We start from the raw sequence: 21,107 nt of genomic DNA, 5'->3' as shown, positions 1-21,107 counted from the left end.
TTAACCACTGCTCCAGTTTTAATATTACCCATTTTTTCTCAATCTTTTACTATTAAAATTGATGCTTCAGGAATAGGGATTAAAGTGACGCTCATGCAATCTAATCACACTATTGCCTACATAAGTAAGGCAATGGGACCTAAATATCAATTGTTATCCGCATATGACAAATAATTTTTTGCTATTCTATTTACAGTAAAAAAAGTGGCAACATTATTTGTTAGATCAATATATGGTAATAAAAACATATCAAAAGGCTTTGGAGCATTTGCTGGAGGAACCACCCACAACAATGTTACAAAATTGGGGTTTGGGAAGGCTCATGGGTTTGAATTTCCGCATAGAACAAAAAAAAGATAAAGACAATGTAGTAGCAGACGTGTTGTCACGAAACTCTACCCAAGGTAAGTTAGCTTCAATGTTTGTAATAACTTTTGAATTAATTCATAGAGTTAAGGATTCTTAGATAGTAGATCATAAATTACAAAAAGTTATTGATAGTATTCGCTTGACTCAAATTTGCCATAAACATTATACTTTTGAGAATGATTTATTGAGGAGAAAAGGTAAGTTAGTGGTTGGAGACAATGCAGAATTGCGAAAACAGATTCTCCAACACTTTCATGATTCAGCAATCGGAGGCCATTCAGGTTATGAGATGACTTATAGAAGGAGTAAAGATCACTTCTATTGGAAGGGTATGCAGAAAGAGGTCAAAAGTGGGTCCAGAATTGTCATATATGTAAAAAATGTAAGTCTTTACTTCAATTTCCTACGGATACGTAAACCATTATTTGTTCCTGATAGACCTTGGAAATCTATATCCATGGACTTTATTATTGGTCTCCCTAAATCTTGTTGTATGACTGTGATTTTTGTTGTTATGGAAGTATGCTCATTTTTTGCTGCTTGCACATCCTTTTGGAGCAACTAAGGTGGCAGCCCTTTTCATGGACAATATTATCAAGCTTCATGGCTGGCAACAGGACATTATATCGGATAGGGACTCCATTTTCATGATTCATTTTTGGACTAAGTTGATGCACAAGAATGATGTCAAGCTGCTGCGCTCAATGAATTTTTATCCATAGACAGATGGTCAAATAGAGGTTGTAAACAAATCCATCAAGGCTTATCTCTGTTGTGTTTCCGGGGACACTCCTTCCAAGTGGACTGAATATTTACCTCTTTCGAAATTGTGGTACAACACCAAATTTCGTACAGTTATACAGTTGCCTGCATTTGAAGCTCTTTATGGCTATCCTCCGTCCATTCCCACTGCTATTCAAAATACAAATTCTTTAATAGAAGCAGTAGCTTATGCTATGAAGACACAAGATGAAATTAATCAACTATTACAAGTAAATCTGGTTAAGGCACAACAACATATGAAGTTTTATGTGGATTTAAAAAGGATTGATAAACAGTACAAGGTTGGAGATTGGGTTTATTTAAAGATTCAACCATACAGACACACAACTTTATCCAATACACATTTTCACAAGTTAGTTGCCCGATATTATGGTCCCTACAAAGTTTTAGAAATGATTGGAAATGTGGCTTATAATATGGAATTACCTACTAATCTAAAATTCATAATATTTTCCATGTTTCCTTACTCAAACCATCACAAGGAAATAAACCAGTATCTACAACTTTACCTTTTGCTAATAGTGATGGTCATTTTGTTCCACAACCATTGGCAATTCTGGCTCGTAGAATGAAGAAACAAATCCATAAGATGTAGTCTGGAGAAACCTCTATGAAATGCAACAACAAATTCCAAACTTTAAATGGGTGTAGGGGTTGGTGGTCAAGTCCTTGTTGATGAAGGGGACATTTGTTATATAACTCTTTTAAAACAGAGTTAGTAGTTAATTTTGGTTATGTTTTCAAAACAGAACAACTGTAATGTAACAGAAAGTGGGTTTATAAGCCCTTCAAGACTGTTGAGATATCATTTGAAAGGGATATATGGTCTAATCATTATGTTCCAGGCTTAATGAAGCCATAGTCTTTCTTAAATCCTTTTAATTCAAAGGGTGATAGTGGAGAAGATTTTGTTTGGGAAATTAAAAGTAATTCAATTCAAAATTCTACATGGATTGGTACAGTGAAGAAAACTGAAGTTGCTTTTAATCCAGAACAGTATGGTGACTACTGGAAAAATATTGGAGGCAATTGGGGTAAGGAAAAATATAAAACTGAAAGTGTGAGCGATCACGATCATAAAAGCGATCTGAATGAAGAATATGAAAAGTTTGAGTTTAAGGGGAGAATTTGTTAACATTAAACTCGTCATCAGTTTTATTTTAAAATTTGAATAGCCAATAATTATTACCTTTAATTCTAATTTTGAATGTCATTTATACTATGATTTTAAATGAAATTTATAGTATATGTTTTATGAGAGAGAAGGTAGAATTTGAGAAGTCTATTACAAAACTATTTAGAGAGATTACATTCTGTTTTGAAAAGTAGCAGTGAAATAAAAATTATATTTTTTTTTTCACAACATATAGTCTTTATGTACTACCAATAGTCTTTATGTACTACCAATTTTGCCCTTGAATGGTCCTTGATTTGAAACTGCTTGGCTAGGCCTAAATGAATCATCAATAGCCAAACAAGAGAAAGGAATTCTTCACCTTTACCAAGTTGTTGGACATGGTGATGGGTGTGCAATTAACTGCTGCATATGATAATAATTCCACCCATACTTGTGCTACGAGTTTCCATTTGTTCGTCACTTTTAAATCCATTATAACAGTGGCCAGTTCACAGGCATCGAATAGCAGAGATTTGTTCCTATCTCCCTTCACAGCAGAGAGTGCATCCACATCCAGATCAAATAGTTTACTGCATGCCTCCTGAAGTTTACTCTGTGAATCATCACCCTCTTCTTTTTCTTTGAAAAATATTCCAAAACACCGAGTGCCCCTTAACACCTACAGGCACAAGAAAATTAGGAGATATAGAACAAAAATATATGTAAATATAATGAATGATATAACATGATTGAAATTTTTTAAAAGTAGTTCTAAATATATGTTTTTGTCCCATCCTAAGAATACTAAATTGATGAATCTTGGAAGGGTGATAGGTTAGAATTTTTGTTTTTAAGTGTGGTGTTATGGATTAGAACATTTCAAGTCATTCTTGTGTATCACTATTATCATTACCTTTTTGATGAACGGAATGAATTCTCCAAGCTTCTCCTTTGCCAGAGAGAGAAAAGAATTCAATGTGGGCCTCCTTTTTTTTTTTTTCTGTCAAGCTGTTCGTTGCTAAAGAAGTTTGTGGCCACTTTACACGTGTCTTGAAACCTTTTATGCACAGTTGCGCTAACAGAAGACATCATGGTAGGTTGCATGATCAAAAGGTACAACATGTAATCTGACAAAAGCTTACTAAAATGCCGCAGTTCAATATCACCATCTTCACCATCATCATGATTTCCTTGTTCGAGATCTTGAACCTTGTTTTCATTCTTTTTCTTCTCATCATTTTCGTTTTGCCACTTTTTTTTATTCTCATCTTTCTTTTCCTCTGCATAGAACAAGAGGTCAGTGGCAATGTGCCACAGAATTAGGCACTCATCAAAGGTGACTTCGTTGCGTCCCACATAACGCATCAACTTGTTCAGATCTTCCGGTGATAGATGACTGATAACTGACTCACCTCTAGAGGAACATATTCTTTGAATAGTTTCAACATCATTTGCATCCACAGCTTTTCTTTTCAACTCGGTGAATATAAAAATCCAAAGCCTCTGAAGCATCGGCATCTTCTTCTCATACATCATTTGTTCCACAAACTCTTTGGCTCCAATTTTGTCGATCACCTAATCCAACCATTTTTTCTTCTTGTGTAAGCAATATGACATCAAGTTGAAACCCGAGATGGTTTCAGACCATCTACGAAACAGTACGAATCTTTCCAACACCTTATAACTCTTATTGTTAAACCATTCTGGCTTGTTAACCTCGTGATCTGTCCATTTGGGTCTCTTAAGCATGAGGACCCAGCTGAAGATGGTGGCTAGTTTGAATGCTAGCATGCCAGTTCTAGTGCAAATTAATGCAAATGATGTTGAATAAACTTTAATGTAATTTGTGGGTTTTAAAGTTAGAAGTTACTAGAAAAGAGTAGAATGGGAGTTTGGATATGTAAAAGGTCAAAAGTTGTGAGTGGGATTTTAATTGTGTTGTTAGTGGGGTTTTAAGGCCATAATGAAGACTTTTCTAGAAGAGCTTCCTAAAGCCTATAAATAGGATGCTCTCTCAATTGTAAGATACACCACAGAAAGAAATACAATAGAGAGAATTGCAAAGAAGAGTGTTTCTTTTAGAGAGAATTTAAGTGTGAGTGAGTGTCTATTTTTTACAATTTGGTATCAAGAGCCAATGGCGAATGTGACGGGTCAAATACCGCTACCACGGTTAACGAAGGCGACCAGATATGACAACTGGAGCATTCAAATGAAAGCTCTTCTCGGTTCTCAGGATTCATGGGAGGTGGTCGAAGAAGGTTTTGAAGAACCGACCAATACCACGGGTTATACGGCAGCTCAAACCAAGGCATTGAAAGAGATGCGATCGAAAGATAAGGCAGCTTTGTACATGTTGTATAGAGCTGTTGATGAGGCAATTTTTGAGAAGATTGCTGGTGCGTCCACTTCAAAGGAAGCATGGGACATATTGGAGAAGGTGTTCAAAGGAGCTGACCGAGTTAAGCAAGTGCGTCTACAAACTCTGCGTGGCGAGTTGGAGAACATGAAGATGATGGAGTCAGAAAGTGTATCTGACTACATCACGCGTGTACAGGCTGTGGTGAATCAACTCAACCGAAACGGTGAAACTCTAACCAATGCACGAGTTGTGGAGAAGATTTTGAGAACATTAACAGACAATTTTGAGAGTATTGTGTGCGCGATAGAAGAGTCAAAGGACCTTGCGACGCTCACAGTCGACGAGCTCGCCGGTTCTCTCGAGGCACACGAGCAACGAAAGAAGAAGAAGGAGGAAACACTCGAGCAAGCACTTCAAACCAAGGCGTCAATCAAAGACGAAAAGGTACTCTATCATCAAAATTCTCAATATAGAGGGCATGGTCGTGGAAGTCGTGGAAACGGTCGTGGTGGAAAAGGCAGCAACCATGAAGGGTACTATAAGGAGAAGGAACAGTCGAGCCAACCAAATTGGCGTGGAAGAGGACGTGGTAGAGGAAGAGGCGGCCGATCGAATTATTCCAACATCGAGTGCTACAAATGTCACAAATATGGTCACTATGCGAAGGATTGTAACTCTGACAAATGTTACAATTGTGGTAAAGTGGGGCATTTTGCAAAAGATTGTCGTGCTGATATAAAGATAGAAGAAACAACCAACCTAGCCTTGGAAGTCGAAACGAATGAAGGTGTTCTCTTGATGGCTCAAGATGAAGTCAACATTAACAATGACACTCTGTGGTACCTCGACTCTGGAGCAAGCAACCATATGTGCGGTCACGAGTACCTATTCAAAGATATGCAAAAGATTGAAGATGGTCATGTTTCATTTGGAGATGCATCAAAGGTGGAGGTCAAAGGGCGAGGTACGGTTTGCTACTTACAAAAGGATGGCTTAATTGGGTCACTCCAAGATGTTTATTACGTACCAGACCTCAAGACCAACATTTTGAGTATGGGGCAACTCACGGAGAAAGGTTACTCGATATTTTTGAAAGATCGATTCCTACACTTGAAGAACAAGCAAGGGTGTTTGGTTGCCCGAATTGAGATGGCAAGAAATCGGATGTACAAGCTGAATTTGAGAAGCATACGAGAAAAATGTTTGCAAGTCAACATAGAAGATAAGGCATCGTTGTGGCATCTCCGTTTTGGTCACCTACATCATGGTGGACTAAAAGAGTTAGCGAAGAAGAATATGGTGCACGGGCTACCCAACATGGACTACGAGGGAAAATTTTGTGAAGAATGTGTGCTCAGCAAGCATGTGAGAACCTCATTTCCAAAAAAGGCTCAATATTGGGCTAAGCAACCTCTCGAATTGATTCATACCGACATATGTGGACCAATTACTCCAGAGTCCTTCAGCGGTAAAAGGTATTTCATTACCTTCATTGATGATTTCTCACGGAAAACTTGGGTTTACTTTCTGAAAGAAAAATCCGAGGCATTTGAGGTGTTCAAAAAGTTCAAGGTGATGGTGGAGAGGACAACTGATAAACAGATCAAAGCTGTACGATCTGATAGAGGTGGCGAGTATACTTCAACGACTTTCATGGAGTATTGCGAGGAGCAAGGCATAAGGCGATTTCTAACTGCACCATACACTCCTCAACAAAATGGTGTGGCCGAGAGGAAGAATCGGACCATTCTCGACATGGTTCGATCAATGCTTAAGAGCAAAAAGATGCCAAAGGAATTTTGGGCGGAAGCTGTGCAATGCGCCATCTATGTGCAAAATCGATGTCCACATGTGAAGTTAGATGATCAAACACCACAAGAGGCATGGAGCGGACAAAAGCCAACAGTTTCTCATCTCAAAGTGTTTGGTAGTGTGGCTTATGCACACGTACCAGATCAACGAAGAACGAAGCTCGAAGACAAAAGCAAAAGGTATGTTTTTATTGGGTATGATGAGAAGACAAAAGGGTACAAGCTACTTGATCCAATAAGCAAGAAGGTGACGGTGAGTCGTGATGTGCAAATAAATGAAGCAAGCGAGTGGGATTGGAACAATTCTTCAGAGGTTATGATTGAAGTTGGAGAATCATCACCGACAAGTATAAATTCCGAAACAACCGATGATGAAGATGAACCACGACAACCTAAAATTCGAAGTTTGCATGATTTGTATGATTCGACAAATGAGGTACACCTAGTATGTCTTTTGGCAGATGCTGAAAATATCAGCTTTGAAGAGGCGGTGCGAGACAAGAAGTGGCAAACTGCCATGGATGAGGAGATTAAAGCGATTGACCGCAACAACACATGGGAGCTAACAGAATTGCCAGAGGGAAGTCAGCCCATTGGTGTGAAGTGGATATTCAAGAAAAAGATGAATGCTCAAGGCGAGATAGAGAGGTACAAGGCGCGACTCGTTGCGAAGGGATACAAACAAAAGGAGGGAATTGACTACGATGAGGTGTTTGCTCCCGTTGTAAGAATTGAGACAATTCGATTGCTCATTTCCCAAGCGGCTCAATTTAAATGGCCGATATTTCAAATGGATGTCAAGTCGGCATTCTTGAATGGTGTGCTTGAAGAAGAAGTTTACATCGAACAACCACCTGGGTACATGAAAATCGGAGAGGAGAAGAAGGTGCTAAAATTGAAGAAGGCACTTTACGGGTTGAAGCAAGCACCGCGGGCATGGAATACTCGTATCGATACATACTTCAAGGAGAACGGGTTCAAGCAATGTCCTTACGAGCATGCTCTTTACGCAAAGAACAATGGAGGTAACATGATATTTGTTGCTCTTTATGTTGATGATCTCATTTTTATGGGTAACAATAATGATATGATAGAAGAGTTTAAGGGCACAATGAGACGGGAATTTGAGATGACAGATTTGGGATTGATGAAGTTTTTCCTTGGCTTGGAAGTTAGACAAAAAGAGACAGGTATTTTTGTATCACAGGAGAAATATGCAAAGGAGATTTTGAAGAAGTACAAGATGGAAAATTGCAACCCAGTATCAATACCAATGGAACCAGGTGCAAAACTCTCAAAGTTCGATGGAGGAGAACGTGTCGATGCAAGTAGATACCGGAGTTTGGTAGGAAGCCTTCGTTATCTCACATGCACAAGGCCGGATCTTTCATTAAGTGTCGGCATCATAAGTCGATTCATGGAGGAACCGGTTTACTCACATTGGAAGGCGTTGAAGCGAGTCCTACGGTACATCCAAGGTACTGTATCACTCGGATTGTTCTACTCAAAAGCAGAAGATTACAAGTTGGTGGGTTACTCTGATAGCGATTGGTGCGGAGACATAGATGATCGGAAAAGTACATCGGGATATGTATTCTTTATGGGCAACACAGCATTTTCTTGGCTTTCAAAGAAGCAACCGATCGTGACGCTATCGACGTGTGAAGCTGAATATGTGGCAGCATCTTGGTGTGTATGTCATGCGATATGGCTAAGAAACTTGTTGAGTAAGATGGAGCTAAAGCAACTAGATGCAACTGTGATTCAAGTTGACAACAAATCAGCAATTGAGTTGGCAAAGAACCCAGTGAACCATGAAAGAAGCAAACATATTGACGTTCGTTTTCACTTTATTCGTGATCATGTGAAGAAAGGAAGTGTGGAATTGGTGCATGTGGCAAGTCAAGATCAAGTTGCTGATATCTTCACAAAACCGCTACCGAAAGTCTTTTTCGACAAATTCAAGAAGATGATTGGCATGATGGATGGTAGAAACATTTAAGTTTATGGGGGAGTTTTGTTGAATAAACTTTAATGTAATTTGTGGGTTTTAAAGTTAGAAGTTACTAGAAAAGAGTAGAATGGGAGTTTGGATATGTAAAAGGTCAAAAGTTGTGAGTGGGATTTTAATTGTGTTGTTAGTGGGGTTTTAAGGCCATAATGAAGACTTTTCTAGAAGAGCTTCCTAAAGCCTATAAATAGGATGCTCTCTCAATTGTAAGATACACCACAGAAAGAAATACAATAGAGAGAATTGCAAAGAAGAGTGTTTCTTTTAGAGAGAATTTAAGTGTGAGTGAGTGTCTATTTTTTACAAATGAGTGGTCAGAGAAAATGAACATGAAAATGGACAGGACTTCCAAGGCTACAGCACCATACAACAAAATGTATGTGACTTTAACATCAAAGGGTTCGCAACCCGTCTTTTGCTCATAAATAAAAACAACCAAAGCTGCAACGACTGAAGAAATGGACACAAATCGAAAGGAAAGCCCTAACCAGCTCTCTATGATGGTTGTCTTGGTGTAGAAAGATTGGTAGATGAGGTTGAGTTCAACCTCTATCACTCTCAAAGCATCCACTGCTGTTAGACCCAGCAAATAAGTGCGACTTTTACTGCGTTCCTCGAAGCTGAAGATCATGTCAACAATGAGCCCTTTGAATGTGTTGAAGTAGTCATAAGCACCCCTCATTACTTTCAAATCCGATAGGTCTGCTATGTCATCGCTCCTACGAATGTGTGGTTGTAATTTGGCACTATTGGGTGGCTCAGTGTCCGTAAATTCATCTGAGATTTCTGGCATGGTTACTATTTCAGCTGGAAGTCCTGCTTGCAGTCTAGATCTGAATTCGTCCACGAGCTTTGCATAATTGGGACCTGGATCAGGATCATGAACCATAGATTGTCGAAAGTTACCAAGACTTGCAAGTTGAAGAGAACGTGTTCTTTCTGCAAATTTGATGAGCCCTGCCATGAAAACTAGGGCTGTGGGGATCCATAACGTGTTGTCAGGGAGTGTCAAGAGGAACACGTAACCCGTTAGGCATACCTGTGAATATAAATAAGACAAATATATACTCAAAATAAATGAATAAATATTATGTGATCTCTAATTAATGAATATCTTTTTTCATGTTTTCATGTAAGGGAAGGTGTCATAGGATGGATTTCAAAACCATTTTTATTTTTATTAATTTTATAGTAATTAATGTGATTTATTTGAGTTCAAATTCATTCTTATCAGTATCCAATAATTACGGAATAAAATTGAGAAGCATAATACAATAGTAATGTATGGTATGTATTTAAAGAAATAATATATTAATATTATAAATATTATCTTTTTTTATGCAAATTATTATACCAAGTAAAACAGAGTTTATCATCGGTACTATTGAAAAAAGTAATATTACATTTTTTAGTTAAAATATGTGGAAAAGTTCTTCAGAGACAAAATTTGTAACATTATGTACTTCAGGAAAACAAAAGTATAATTAGGACTAATATTATCATATTAAAAATAAAATTTAAATGAATATATAAAACATCAAACAGAACTTGAATTATATAATACTGTGAAATTTAAATTCATCTTCAAGACACAACAAATATAAGTTTTTAAAATCTAGTCAAAATATTTGTATTGTGATTGTGATAAAACATAAAAAAATAATACACGTAATAAATATTTATTATGTGAAGTTTGAAGTTAAGTAAGAAGAGAGGAAAAAGATCAAAATAAAAATATTATTTTTGTCAGACTATAATACTTCGAACACACTACTTCTCTTTTCATGAGAAGGAAGAGAGAGAGGCTACACTTTATTTTTCCCATTTCAATAATTTTTTAATTAATTTATGAAATTATCCAATTTTTGATAAAAGAAAAATCGATTCTTTGTTCATTGTAGTTGTTTATTACTTTCTTAACAGTACCTCTAGTCCTCTCCTATACAATTAATATAGAAAAGACATATTCTAAGTCAAAATCCTAAATCTATAAATTTGTTAGTTTTATTTAAATTTTCCATTTATAATTAATGTAGAGTGAGTGAGATAAGAAATATAAGAAGATTAGGTTTACCTGAACCATGAGTCCAAGCATGTGCCTGCGCCAAAGTTCATTGTCCTCGAGAGAAAAAGCAGTAATGGTGTCAGGGCCACCCAAGTGCAGCAGCAGAAAAGGTGTCCAGAACGCACGCAAGTAGTCATCGATAGTGGAAACTGTGTCTTTATCACCATATTTGTTGGAGATGAGGCCAACACAGAAGTTCGCAGTCACATCTGCAACAAGGTATGTGAACCAAAGCAACGAAAGCAACAGTGTATTTCTAGAGCGTTTTCTGAAAGGAGCTGCGAAGATGAGAATTATCTGCATGCTTAGACTCACAAGAACAGCACCCTGAATGTTCCATTTTCCCCAAATGTTCCTTGCAAAATATGGGATAGGGTTAACCATTTCTCTTTCTTCTTCTCTCACCACACCAGATATCTTTCTTTATCATGTTTCATCGTTTTAAATAGAACACCATGCATGTATATATGCATGGATGATATGACGTTTTTCTTTTTGCTTTCCTTATGAAATTCAAATGAAAAAGAGAATGTACATGTATAGTAGTTAATTAACATACTTTACACGCAAGAACCACATGCAAACGTTCTTCACGCTGTGGTAAAAAGTTCAGCAAGTTATTTTTTTTCTTAAAGAAGGATTCATCAGCAGTGCACAAAAAAGGTAGTTTCTCTTTAATTTGCTTTTGCTGACAGATTATTCTTATTTCCTTTTCATTTTGACATTATCAATCTATTTAATAGATAGTCTATGAAAAGTTAGACATGAATATCACTTTTAAGTCTCTGACATTAATTATTAATTAAGTGTACTAATAACAGGGTGTAAGCTCTTTTTAGGGGTCGAGATGCGAGTTGTGGGGTATATTCTTTAAAATGCAAGATAGAAAGTGAGAAAACTTTGTGGATTTGTTGGTCTTTGAACGTAGAATAATTATAGAGGAACAAATGCGTTACGGCTCTCGAAAGTTACTTGTAACAGTAAAATAATTTATACGTATATCCAAGTTATATTCTAAATATGCTCTACTAAGTGGTTACACTATTAAAAGTATTTAATCTTATACAAACAATTAACAAACATCTTATACAAAACAATTATGAAAGTGTAGAAATTCCTTATACAAACTTTAAAAAGAATGAACAATATTCTGACATTAGTTTTAAGCAAAGAATGAGTATAACTTCATTGGTATTGAACGAATTTAGAAAATTTGACTGAATAAACGAATAACCTACAAAGGGAGAGAGGAGAATGAGAGAAAGGGAAAAAAGTTATAAAAAAGTGATAAATATAAGATAGTTTTAGCTCTTTCAAATGAGATTTTTTTTTCCACATCGATCAGACACATTATATTTGATAAAGAGATACACATTTAAAGTTGCAGGAAATTTCAGAAGAAATCTGTGTAAATGAATACATGATAGAAACTTTTATACAGGTAGCTTTTGTGTGTATTTTCCTCATGAATCCATATTTATTTCAGGCACTTTGAAAGTACAAGTCATTCACTTCAGGTACTTATTCTCTTTTCTCTATTATTAAATCCATGAATTTTACATTGGTTCTTATTATAACTTCAGGCAAAAAAAAGTTATATTTTTTATCAATATTCATTATAAGAAAATCATTAAATAGTAATTAAAAATAATTAGTCTATATTAACTAAGTTATATACACTACAAAAAAACCGTGTCTAATGTAACAGTTATTTTAATGTAACGGTTATTTTCGTATAAATTAACGTTTATAACCGTCATAATATACGCGTGTGATGGTTTTTCAAGCCGTCATAGAACTGGTCGCCACAAAGTTTAATGTAGTAGTTTTACACAACTCGCCGCAACACCCCCACTTTAACCATTACAAGAAAATCATGAAATAGAAACTAAATTTAGAAACAAAAAATAATTAGTTGTTATAGTAACTAAATTAGAGACCATTTTAGAGACTAATTTAATTTTTTTATTATAAATTAGTTTCTATTATTGTTAAATGGTTTCTAAATTGGTATCTAATTAGCAATCAAGGTTTTTGCTACCAAATTTAGAATCTAAATTATTGGTAGTTAAAACTTTGATAACTAATTAGATACCAATTTAGAAACTATTTAACAATAATAGAAACTAATTTAGAAACAAAAAAATTAGTTTCTAAAATTGTCTCTAATTTAGTCACTATAGCAACTAATTATTTTTTGTCTCTAAAATTGGATTCTATTTCATAATTTTCTTGTAGTGAACACTATGTTTAAAGTGACGATTTTTATATGTAAGTAGTGTCAGTTATAACTGTCGCAATTTAATTCATTGAAAAAGATTTAAGCATCATAACATAGGGTATAATGCGGCGTTTTTAACTGTCGGTATTATAATTGTAAAAATAATACATCAGTTTCAACTAACGTAATTTTAATTCTAAATAAATGAAATTTAATCACCACCTTTTTTTAATTTTTTTTATAAATTGGTTTGCACAATTAAATTAAACATAATATATTTTCATAATAAAAAAAATAAAATACTAATAAAATGAAATAATGTATAAATTTATAAACATTCATTCATTCCATTGAAAATTAAAAATACATTGTTCATAGTATTCAACCATGCAACTCTAACAACTATTTTTTTTATCAGCAATAAAAAATAAATAAATGGGAACCACTTCAGGGGTGGTCAAACCCTTTTACAAGAACACATAGAATCCAACTCCTAACTTGGCATGCAAAACTGTCAGACAAAGGACCAACTAAACCAAGCGCTAACTAGCTTTACCGAATCAGCCGTATACAGGCCAAAGGATCCATAATCCAACAAGGGTAGGAAAAATAAACTTCGCGGGACTTTGCAGCAATCCAAGACCACACCTTTACTTGTGCTGAGGCAAAAACTTCTAACACATCTGTCACTCCTCCATTAAAGACGACCGAGTTCCTATGCTTCCAAATTTCACAACTCTAACAACTATAACATGGACTCCTAAACAATAATAAAAAAATATACACAACAAAGATGATGTGGTTAATTTCGGTTTGAACGGTCTAATAACATCATCAATAATCGGACAAGAAATCCATAAATTACAAATGATATCCATAAATTACAAATGATAAGTTAATATTCCAAGTAACTAGAACCAATTAATTTTTTATAAGAATTTGTTGGAAAAAAAATACACATCTTTGGATGTTCCAATATTTGAGCCTTATCTTATTTCAGTACATGTACTTGAAAATGAAAGTCCACTAGATGATGGCAGTAGAAAGGAAACAGATTAAGTTTTTAGAATGACATCTACAACTTAAATTATATATGAAACCAATTGCTGACCAAATTCTCTCTCACTTTGTGCTTGTTTTTGCACATAACACACCTATTTGTTAGAGTCAAAAGTCTCCTATAGAGACCTGTCCATAAACTACAAACAAAATCATAATATCTAATTATGAAACATACTATTACTATCATATATACTTGTCTGTTGGGTGTGTTCAGGTAGGTTAAGCCTTTTTCGTCTATCCATGCCCTACGGAGAAGTATCTTTATGATTAGTGTATACGGGTTGGGATACCCTGAAGTATCCCACTAATTTAATTTATTTTATTGCTGATAAAAAAAAAACTATCATATATACTTGCATAATTACTGACAATTATTTGTAGATGCTACTGAATTAATGTCACGAACAAATCTAAAACAAAATAACTATCCAAGTTTACCATAAGAAATATGTCATGATTTAATAGAAAAGTTAAAACCATAATTGTAGTCCTAGGTCCAGGTAAAGCAAGTATGGTATGTAATAGAGGTTCCAATAGATGCTTTACATAAACCTTCAAACAAAATACACCAAAACAAACAGAAACAGAGCGACAATCAATTTGGGAGTAATATGCAAAATTAGTTCCCAGCAACACTAGTCAATTTAATCTTTGAAATTACAACTAATAACAATTAATTATTACTTAGATTTATATTTTTAAAACTTTTAGGATTTAAATTACTAGCGGTTAGAATGACCAATGTTAACCAACTTCAGGAATTAAAATCATGTTTTTGTAATTTTAAGAATTAAATTGATTAAAACTTGTAATTTTAGAAATTAATTTGGGATATTGTTAATGAGTTAACTGTTAAGGGATATTCAGTTCCACATTTTGCAGAAAGGCTTGTTCTACACTTACAACATCAGTGCCAAACGAAAAGTTCTTTTCTACAAGGGGTCTTGAAGAAATATACATGAAGGTACACTTGGATATACAAGACAGAACATAGTATACAAAATAAGGAAGGCGTTGTATGGGCTTAAATAATCACCTAGATCATGGTTTGGGAGGTTTGCATAGCCATGATAATATAAACAAAGTTAAGGACACCAAACTTTGTTTATTAAACATTTTGATTAAGGGGGAATAACAATTTTGTTAGTATGATATTATTGTGACTAGTAATCATAAATCGAAACAACAAAGATTGAGTCAATGTCTAGCTAGAGAGTTTGAAATTAAGATTAGAGAGTTTGAAATTAAGATTTGATGGAAAAAATACATGTGAAAGCAACACACATAATCACGAATCAACTGTAAAAAATAAACAACACAGGATTTAACGTGGTTCGGTCGCCAATCTGCAACATACGTCCATGAGAAACTAATTAGGTTTCCATTTTGTTTGTTACAATTTTATTACAAGCACAAAGATCTCTTAAATAGAGATTATAGAGAGGACACAATAATTAAGCTCACTCACTAAAACATGGTGTCTAGTCAGCCCAGCCCAATTGGTCCAGGCTTCACACTCAACAATCTCTCACTTGAAGTCACGGAACAATGTTCACCTGTTATTCAACTGTGTACATGTACTTCTGTAATCTGTCAACAAAACTCAATAAGAAATTTTCTGAAGATGTTTCAACAGCTGAAATACTGGTTCTCCTAACCCACTGTCGTCTAGGAACCTCAGTTGAAGCACGACCCGTGCTCCCACTGCCATAAGTACCTCTGACTAGTCTACATGAACCTTTCCATGCTCGTTCATCCTAAATCTGACTTGTGGCTTTGGGTTTCTCTCTTGTAAAGACAACCCTCTTCTGCCCACGAGATTCTGTGAACCGAACTTTGTTTATCTTCCAAACTAGGACGGTCACTCCCTCAGACGGGCGACCATATAAAGTGAACCTCTCTTTCTTCCACGGGGCATGACATAACAACTCCCAAAAGAAAGTCTAGCACCAACATAAGGCATGTTGCCTAAGACAGACTCAACTTGTGAAGGCCAAAGCAGCGTTTATATCCCCCAAAAACACCAGATAAACAGAACCAAACCAACACAAGATTACAAAATAATTAGGGGTCCAACCAGCCCCATTTCTTGGTTATCTCCAGCATGACTCGGAATCCACATAAAATTAGTGTAGCCAGCCAACCGAAACTGATAAAAGAGCATCCTAACCAGGTTCCCCTGCCAATCCCAGTGATAGCACCGTACTTGCAGCACCGAAGCCCAAAAAGGATACCCAACGTCATCAACGAACCCAATTCAATTATGGCGTCTCTCTATCAAAAACCCACATGGAGACCCTGCTTGGTTCAGTTTTGACGTGAACAAACCTTCGGAAACCACCTATTCTGCCATGAATAATCAACGTACACACAAAATGCATTGTATTGGATTTAAAAGCCAATCAGAAAAAGCATATGAGAATGACCCTTCCCTATGTTTCAACCAAAGCCAGGACATAAGTTGAGCTGCTTGAAAGGCTTCCTCATGGTTAGGGACCCCTTGTCTGAAGATCACATTGTTCCTGTGCTCCCATATGCAGCGTAGAATGGCCACCCACACTCCCTTCTAGACCTGGTTCTGCTTCTCAGACATATTAGAAAGATGAAAATTCAGAAAATGGTTGCATATGTCCTTATTGTATGCACCCAGAACACCTATCCATGTAGAGCATAGCGTCCAGACACGATAAGCAAAGGTACAATCCAAGAACAGATGCTGGGTAGTTTCTACTGACTGGTTACATAAAACTCACAGAGGAGAATTCACCATAATCCCTCATACCACAAGATTATGACGAGTTGGAATTCTGTCCAAGAGGATTCTCCAAGCTATTATTAGAGCTTTTGGGAAAGCTTTGGTCTTCCATAACAGCCTAAAAACATCATCACTTGGTCCGGTTCCTTGGTTAGCTAAAAGGCCATATGCTGATTTCACCGAGAAAAAACCTTTGGGATCCCCATTCCAAGAAATAAAATCCTTAGAATCCTTGTGCATAACACCCCTAGATAACACTTCTGATAATTCATCCTCTAGAATGGATTCCCAATGGAATCTCTCCCTTCTCCAATTTAAGTGTCAATGCCACCCATAACTGTCCCAGAATCTAGTCTCACCCACCTTCATCCCTTGATTGAGAGAGAGAGAGAACAATCTAGGATATAACTCCTTGAGACTTTTGTTATTAACCCACGGATCCTCCCAAAAGTGCACTAAGTCCCCAGATCTGACATTCCATGTAACAGCTTGTTGGAACCAACCTTCCCCATTACCCTCCCTACATATTTTTTCTAAATCTCTCCACCACCAAGACTGGTAGCAAGGCCGTGCATGGTCATTACCAGATGTCGCTGAGTATTTGGACTCCAGAATATCTTTCCATTTCCCTTTCTCGTCACTCATCAACCCTCATTTCCATTTCGCCATTAAAGCATAGTTAAACTTCCTGACATCCTTGATTCCAAGACCACCTTCTTCAAGGGGTTTACAGATGTTCCCCCAACTTACCCAAGGTATAGATCTATTATCTCTACCCCACGCCCATAAAAAACTTCTTTGGATATTCCTGATTCTCTCACAAATCGAGACCGGGGCTTTAAAGAGTGATAGGTAGAAGAGAGGGATAGAAGTGAAGACTAATTTTATTAAGCAAATTCTGCCTGCCATGGATAGACACCTCCCTTTCCATGTATTAAGTCTAGCACTGACTTTATTGACTACTGGTTCCCAGAATGTACCTTCCTTGGGTTACCTCCTACTTCTAACCCCAAGTACTTGAAATGCATCCTCATTGTGTTGCAATTAAGAGTCTTGGCGTAGGTTTCCAAGGTAAACCTATCAACATTTATCCCAACCAATTTTGATTTGTGGAAGTTGATTTTCAAACCAGAAACTAGTTCGAAGCATCTAAGAATCGTCTTTATAGTGAATACATTAAGGAAAGAATCCTCACATAAGAAGAGAGTGTCATCTGCAAATTGAAGCATGCTACATACAATTTCCCTCCTTCCCACCTTCACACCTGTTAGCATATTTTGTTTAGACGCTTGTCTCACTAAACCAGCTAAACCTTCAGCAACCATAAGAAACAAGAAAGGCACCATAGGATCACCCTGCCTTAATCCTCTTGACAGTTTTAATTCCTCTGTTGGGCTTCCATTAACGAGCACTGAGATGGAGGACGATTCCAAGCATCCTCTAACCCACCTTACCCATTTGCTATGAAAGCCTAGCCTCTGCAACATATCAAATAAGAACTCCCACCTTACCGAATCGTAAGCCTTCTCGTAGTCCACCTTGAAGCAAAGAGCACTCCTTCGATTCCTCCTAACCTCCTCCACCACCTCATTTGCCACGAGCACGCTGTCTAGCATTCCTCTATTCCTCAGAAAGGCAGATTGGTTTTCGTCGATAATCAAAAGAAGAACATCCTTCATACGGCCAGCTAAGACCTTAGTCACGATCTTATAGAACATACCTACAAGGGATATAGGCCTGAATTGATCCAATGAAAGAGGGTCACACACTTTAGGTACCAAAGCAATGAAGGAAGCATTACAGCCTTTTGGTATAACCCCAGTATCTTGGAACATGTTTACAGCTTCCATAACATCAGATTTAAGGACATCCCAACAGTTCCTAATGAACGTAAAGTTGAAACCATCCGGCCCTGGACTCTTTGATCCTTCACACTGCCACACAGCTTCTTTCACTTCTTCCTATGTAAAACTCGAAACCAAGCTTAAGCTGATTTCATGAGGGAGGGATTTGAACTCCACAGAGCCCAAATTTACTCCAAAGTCTCGTGTAGCCGTAAACCTCTTTTCAAACAAAGCCTTGCGAACTACTTCCGGTTCCTCATACCATTGCCGCCCAACCTGCACACCTTTGACTTCGTTTTTAAGTCTTCTCCACCTAATGGCTGTATGATAAAATTTGGAATTCATGTCCCCAAACTTGTACCAGTTTGTTCTTGCCTTTTGTCTTGCAAGAGAGTCCAACTTATTATCAATCATTCTCAATTGGCTGAGTAATTCCATTCTTCTTATCCAATCGCTCTCCTTTAAATCATCATTGTCATCCTTAACGTCAAGGATCTCAATATCCTTCAGGATTTGCTTTTGATTTGTGTGCAAACACCCAAACACATTCTTATGATATACCTTATACAAATTTCATTTGCACCACATAATAGATCATATGAGTCTCCTTCAACTCTCAAACTCTGAATACCTTCATCTATATGATTCTAGTGTATCAGGAGAGTCAGGATTGTTTTTTTTTTTTTTCACAAAGTCCTATAAAATCAATACACTACCTAAACATCTCAACGTGATATTTCATTTCTTGAAAATATGTCTCGATCACACATGCACATGATTCATAATTCATCTAACTCATCAAAATTAATGATATAACATTTAATTTATTTCACAAATCAATTGAATATATAACATGTATTTACTTTACATTTTGATAAATGTTAGATTGACTTGTTTTAAACACTTAAGTTGTGTGAATTTGATCAAATATTGGTGTTAGAAAGCTATAATCATTTACAATTTACAAAATGATAGATTTTCAGAAAATTTATTTAAATTTCATGACTTAAATAAAAGAAACAAGAGGTAGTTGAATGAAAATTACTGGTAGGGAGAATTTGGCTCGAGCTTAGGGAGTTGGAGCTTGAGCCCAAGAAGTTGAAGTTGAGTACAGGGAGTTGGCGTTGGGTACAAGATGGTTAGGATCCATCAGTTGGTACCTGCATTCTAATACATCACACAAAGTCATTGTACCGACGAATACGTCCATTGGTAATTTCTGAAAGATGAGTTCGTCGGTAATTATTGAAGGATGTGTGTGTCGGTAATTTCTAACAACTTTAATATATCCATCTGTGATTATTATTGACAGGCCTTTTACCGATGAATTTGGTATCGTTGCTTTTATGTCAAAAATAAGTATTTATTGACGAATTTTTGACCTTATTTATGAAATTTGTCCATCAATAATACTGTGTTTTATTGTAGTGCAAGAAGAGAAAAACTCACTCTCTTTCAAAAAAAAACTCTTGATTTTCAATTCATCCAAGTCTTATTACATACCTAAACAATGGTGGTTATGAGTTATTACGTAATCATAAGACATGTAACTTATTTCTATTCCCAAACAAAAGATTTATTACATGAATAACTATTTTCTATTATTTCTAAAAATGTTGACAATGTCCTCTGCTTAATCTCTATATTCATTTGTAGCTAATATTCTTGGAAGACCTTTTTGAAATAATTTATTTATATGTAAGATTACATGAATAACCCACAAAATGGGCCGGACTAGGTTTAAAAAAAACTTTTACTTCTTACATCCCATAATTACTAATTGCACCCTATAATTCTCAAAGTAACCATTATACTTTTCATAATGGTGACTTTCCCTTCTTCTTTCTCCTCCTATCTGCTTCCTCTTAAAGTGGAGAATGAAGATGCAGTTGGGGGTGTAGCGTGGTGGCAACAATAATAGTTGTAGCCACAACAACAAGAATGTGGTACAAAAGAGGATAACTTAGTCTTTTTGCTCTCAGCATGGAATGCAAAGTACTAATAATGAGTAAGGATGGTCATATATTGGGATTTTGAGTAACCCAATCCACATATTTGGATTAGATTTATAATCCAAATTCATATTTTTAATAAAAAAAAATTGGATATCCAAATCCACATATTTGGATTGGATTTTAAATAAAAATCCATATTTTTATAAAAAAAATTAAATTGTATTTTAAATCAAAATTCATGTTTTCTTGAAAAATTAACATAATACTAATATAATAATATGTAAAAAAGTTAGAATATTATATAAATATTAAGAAAATATAATAAATTTATAATTTAATAAAACTAATAAAATTAAAGATAACATAATATATAAATTCTTAACATTAAAATATACCTACCTATAATACTTTAATTAAACTTTGAAAATATTATATCCATTTATTATACAAAATATTGGAACAAATAAAATTATAAAGAAAATGTATAAAACTTGATTGCATAATGTGTGTGTGAGAGTAACTAAAATTCCAAAAAGTGAATAAGGGGTGCAGGAGATAGAGAGAGAGGTGGAACCAAGAAGAGAGAGCAACTAAATTTTAAAAAGTGAATAAGAGGTGCAGAGAGAGAAAACAACAAATGAGAGAAAGAAAGTATTGAAAGATGGTTTGGGTAGAGATAATATAGAGATTAATTCAAAAAATTTGGATTGGAAATCTGGATTTTCTAATTTTTAAGATTCTTATAAACAAAA

General features: G+C 35.6%; 2 protein-coding genes across 2 annotated transcripts; both read right to left on the bottom strand.

Annotated features, from left to right (window-relative positions):
- Positions 1 to 2,615: 2,615 nt before the first annotated feature.
- Positions 2,616 to 3,802, bottom strand: LOC137833410 (uncharacterized). Its single transcript, XM_068641762.1, has 2 exons — positions 3,350 to 3,802; positions 2,616 to 2,948 (listed from the first exon to the last, which is right to left on the bottom strand). The coding sequence occupies exons 1-2, from the start codon at positions 3,800 to 3,802 to the stop codon at positions 2,616 to 2,618; spliced, it is 786 nt and encodes a 261-aa protein (XP_068497863.1).
- Positions 3,803 to 8,767: 4,965 nt separating this feature from the next.
- Positions 8,768 to 10,902, bottom strand: LOC137833047 (uncharacterized). Its single transcript, XM_090303915.1, has 3 exons — positions 10,528 to 10,902; positions 8,942 to 9,492; positions 8,768 to 8,807 (listed from the first exon to the last, which is right to left on the bottom strand). The coding sequence occupies exons 1-3, from the start codon at positions 10,900 to 10,902 to the stop codon at positions 8,768 to 8,770; spliced, it is 966 nt and encodes a 321-aa protein (XP_090160041.1).
- Between the last annotated feature and the right edge of the window lie 10,205 nt (positions 10,903 to 21,107).

This window comes from Phaseolus vulgaris, chromosome 6 (genome assembly GCF_051622355.1).
Source record: "Phaseolus vulgaris cultivar YP4 chromosome 6, ASM5162235v1, whole genome shotgun sequence".
Lineage (NCBI taxonomy): Eukaryota > Viridiplantae > Streptophyta > Magnoliopsida > Fabales > Fabaceae > Phaseolus > Phaseolus vulgaris.
The sequence above is the reverse complement of the archived record's forward strand: the minus strand, read 5'-3'. Positions and strand labels throughout refer to the sequence as shown.

Excerpts from the sequence above, each read along its gene's own strand:
- LOC137833410 (XM_068641762.1), bottom strand. The coding sequence starts at position 3,802 with ATGTATGAGAAGAAGATGCCGATGCTTCAGAGGCTTTGGATTTTTATA. Across the intron at positions 2,949-3,349 it reads AACCTACCATGATGTCTTCT|GTGTTAAGGGGCACTCGGTG; the intron begins GTTAGCGCAACT and ends TTGTGCCTGTAG.
- LOC137833047 (XM_090303915.1), bottom strand. The coding sequence starts at position 10,902 with ATGGTTAACCCTATCCCATATTTTGCAAGGAACATTTGGGGAAAATGG. Across the intron at positions 9,493-10,527 it reads TGCTTGGACTCATGGTTCAG|GTATGCCTAACGGGTTACGT; the intron begins GTAAACCTAATC and ends TTATATTCACAG. Across the intron at positions 8,808-8,941 it reads ACAACCATCATAGAGAGCTG|CCTTGGAAGTCCTGTCCATT; the intron begins GTTAGGGCTTTC and ends ATGGTGCTGTAG.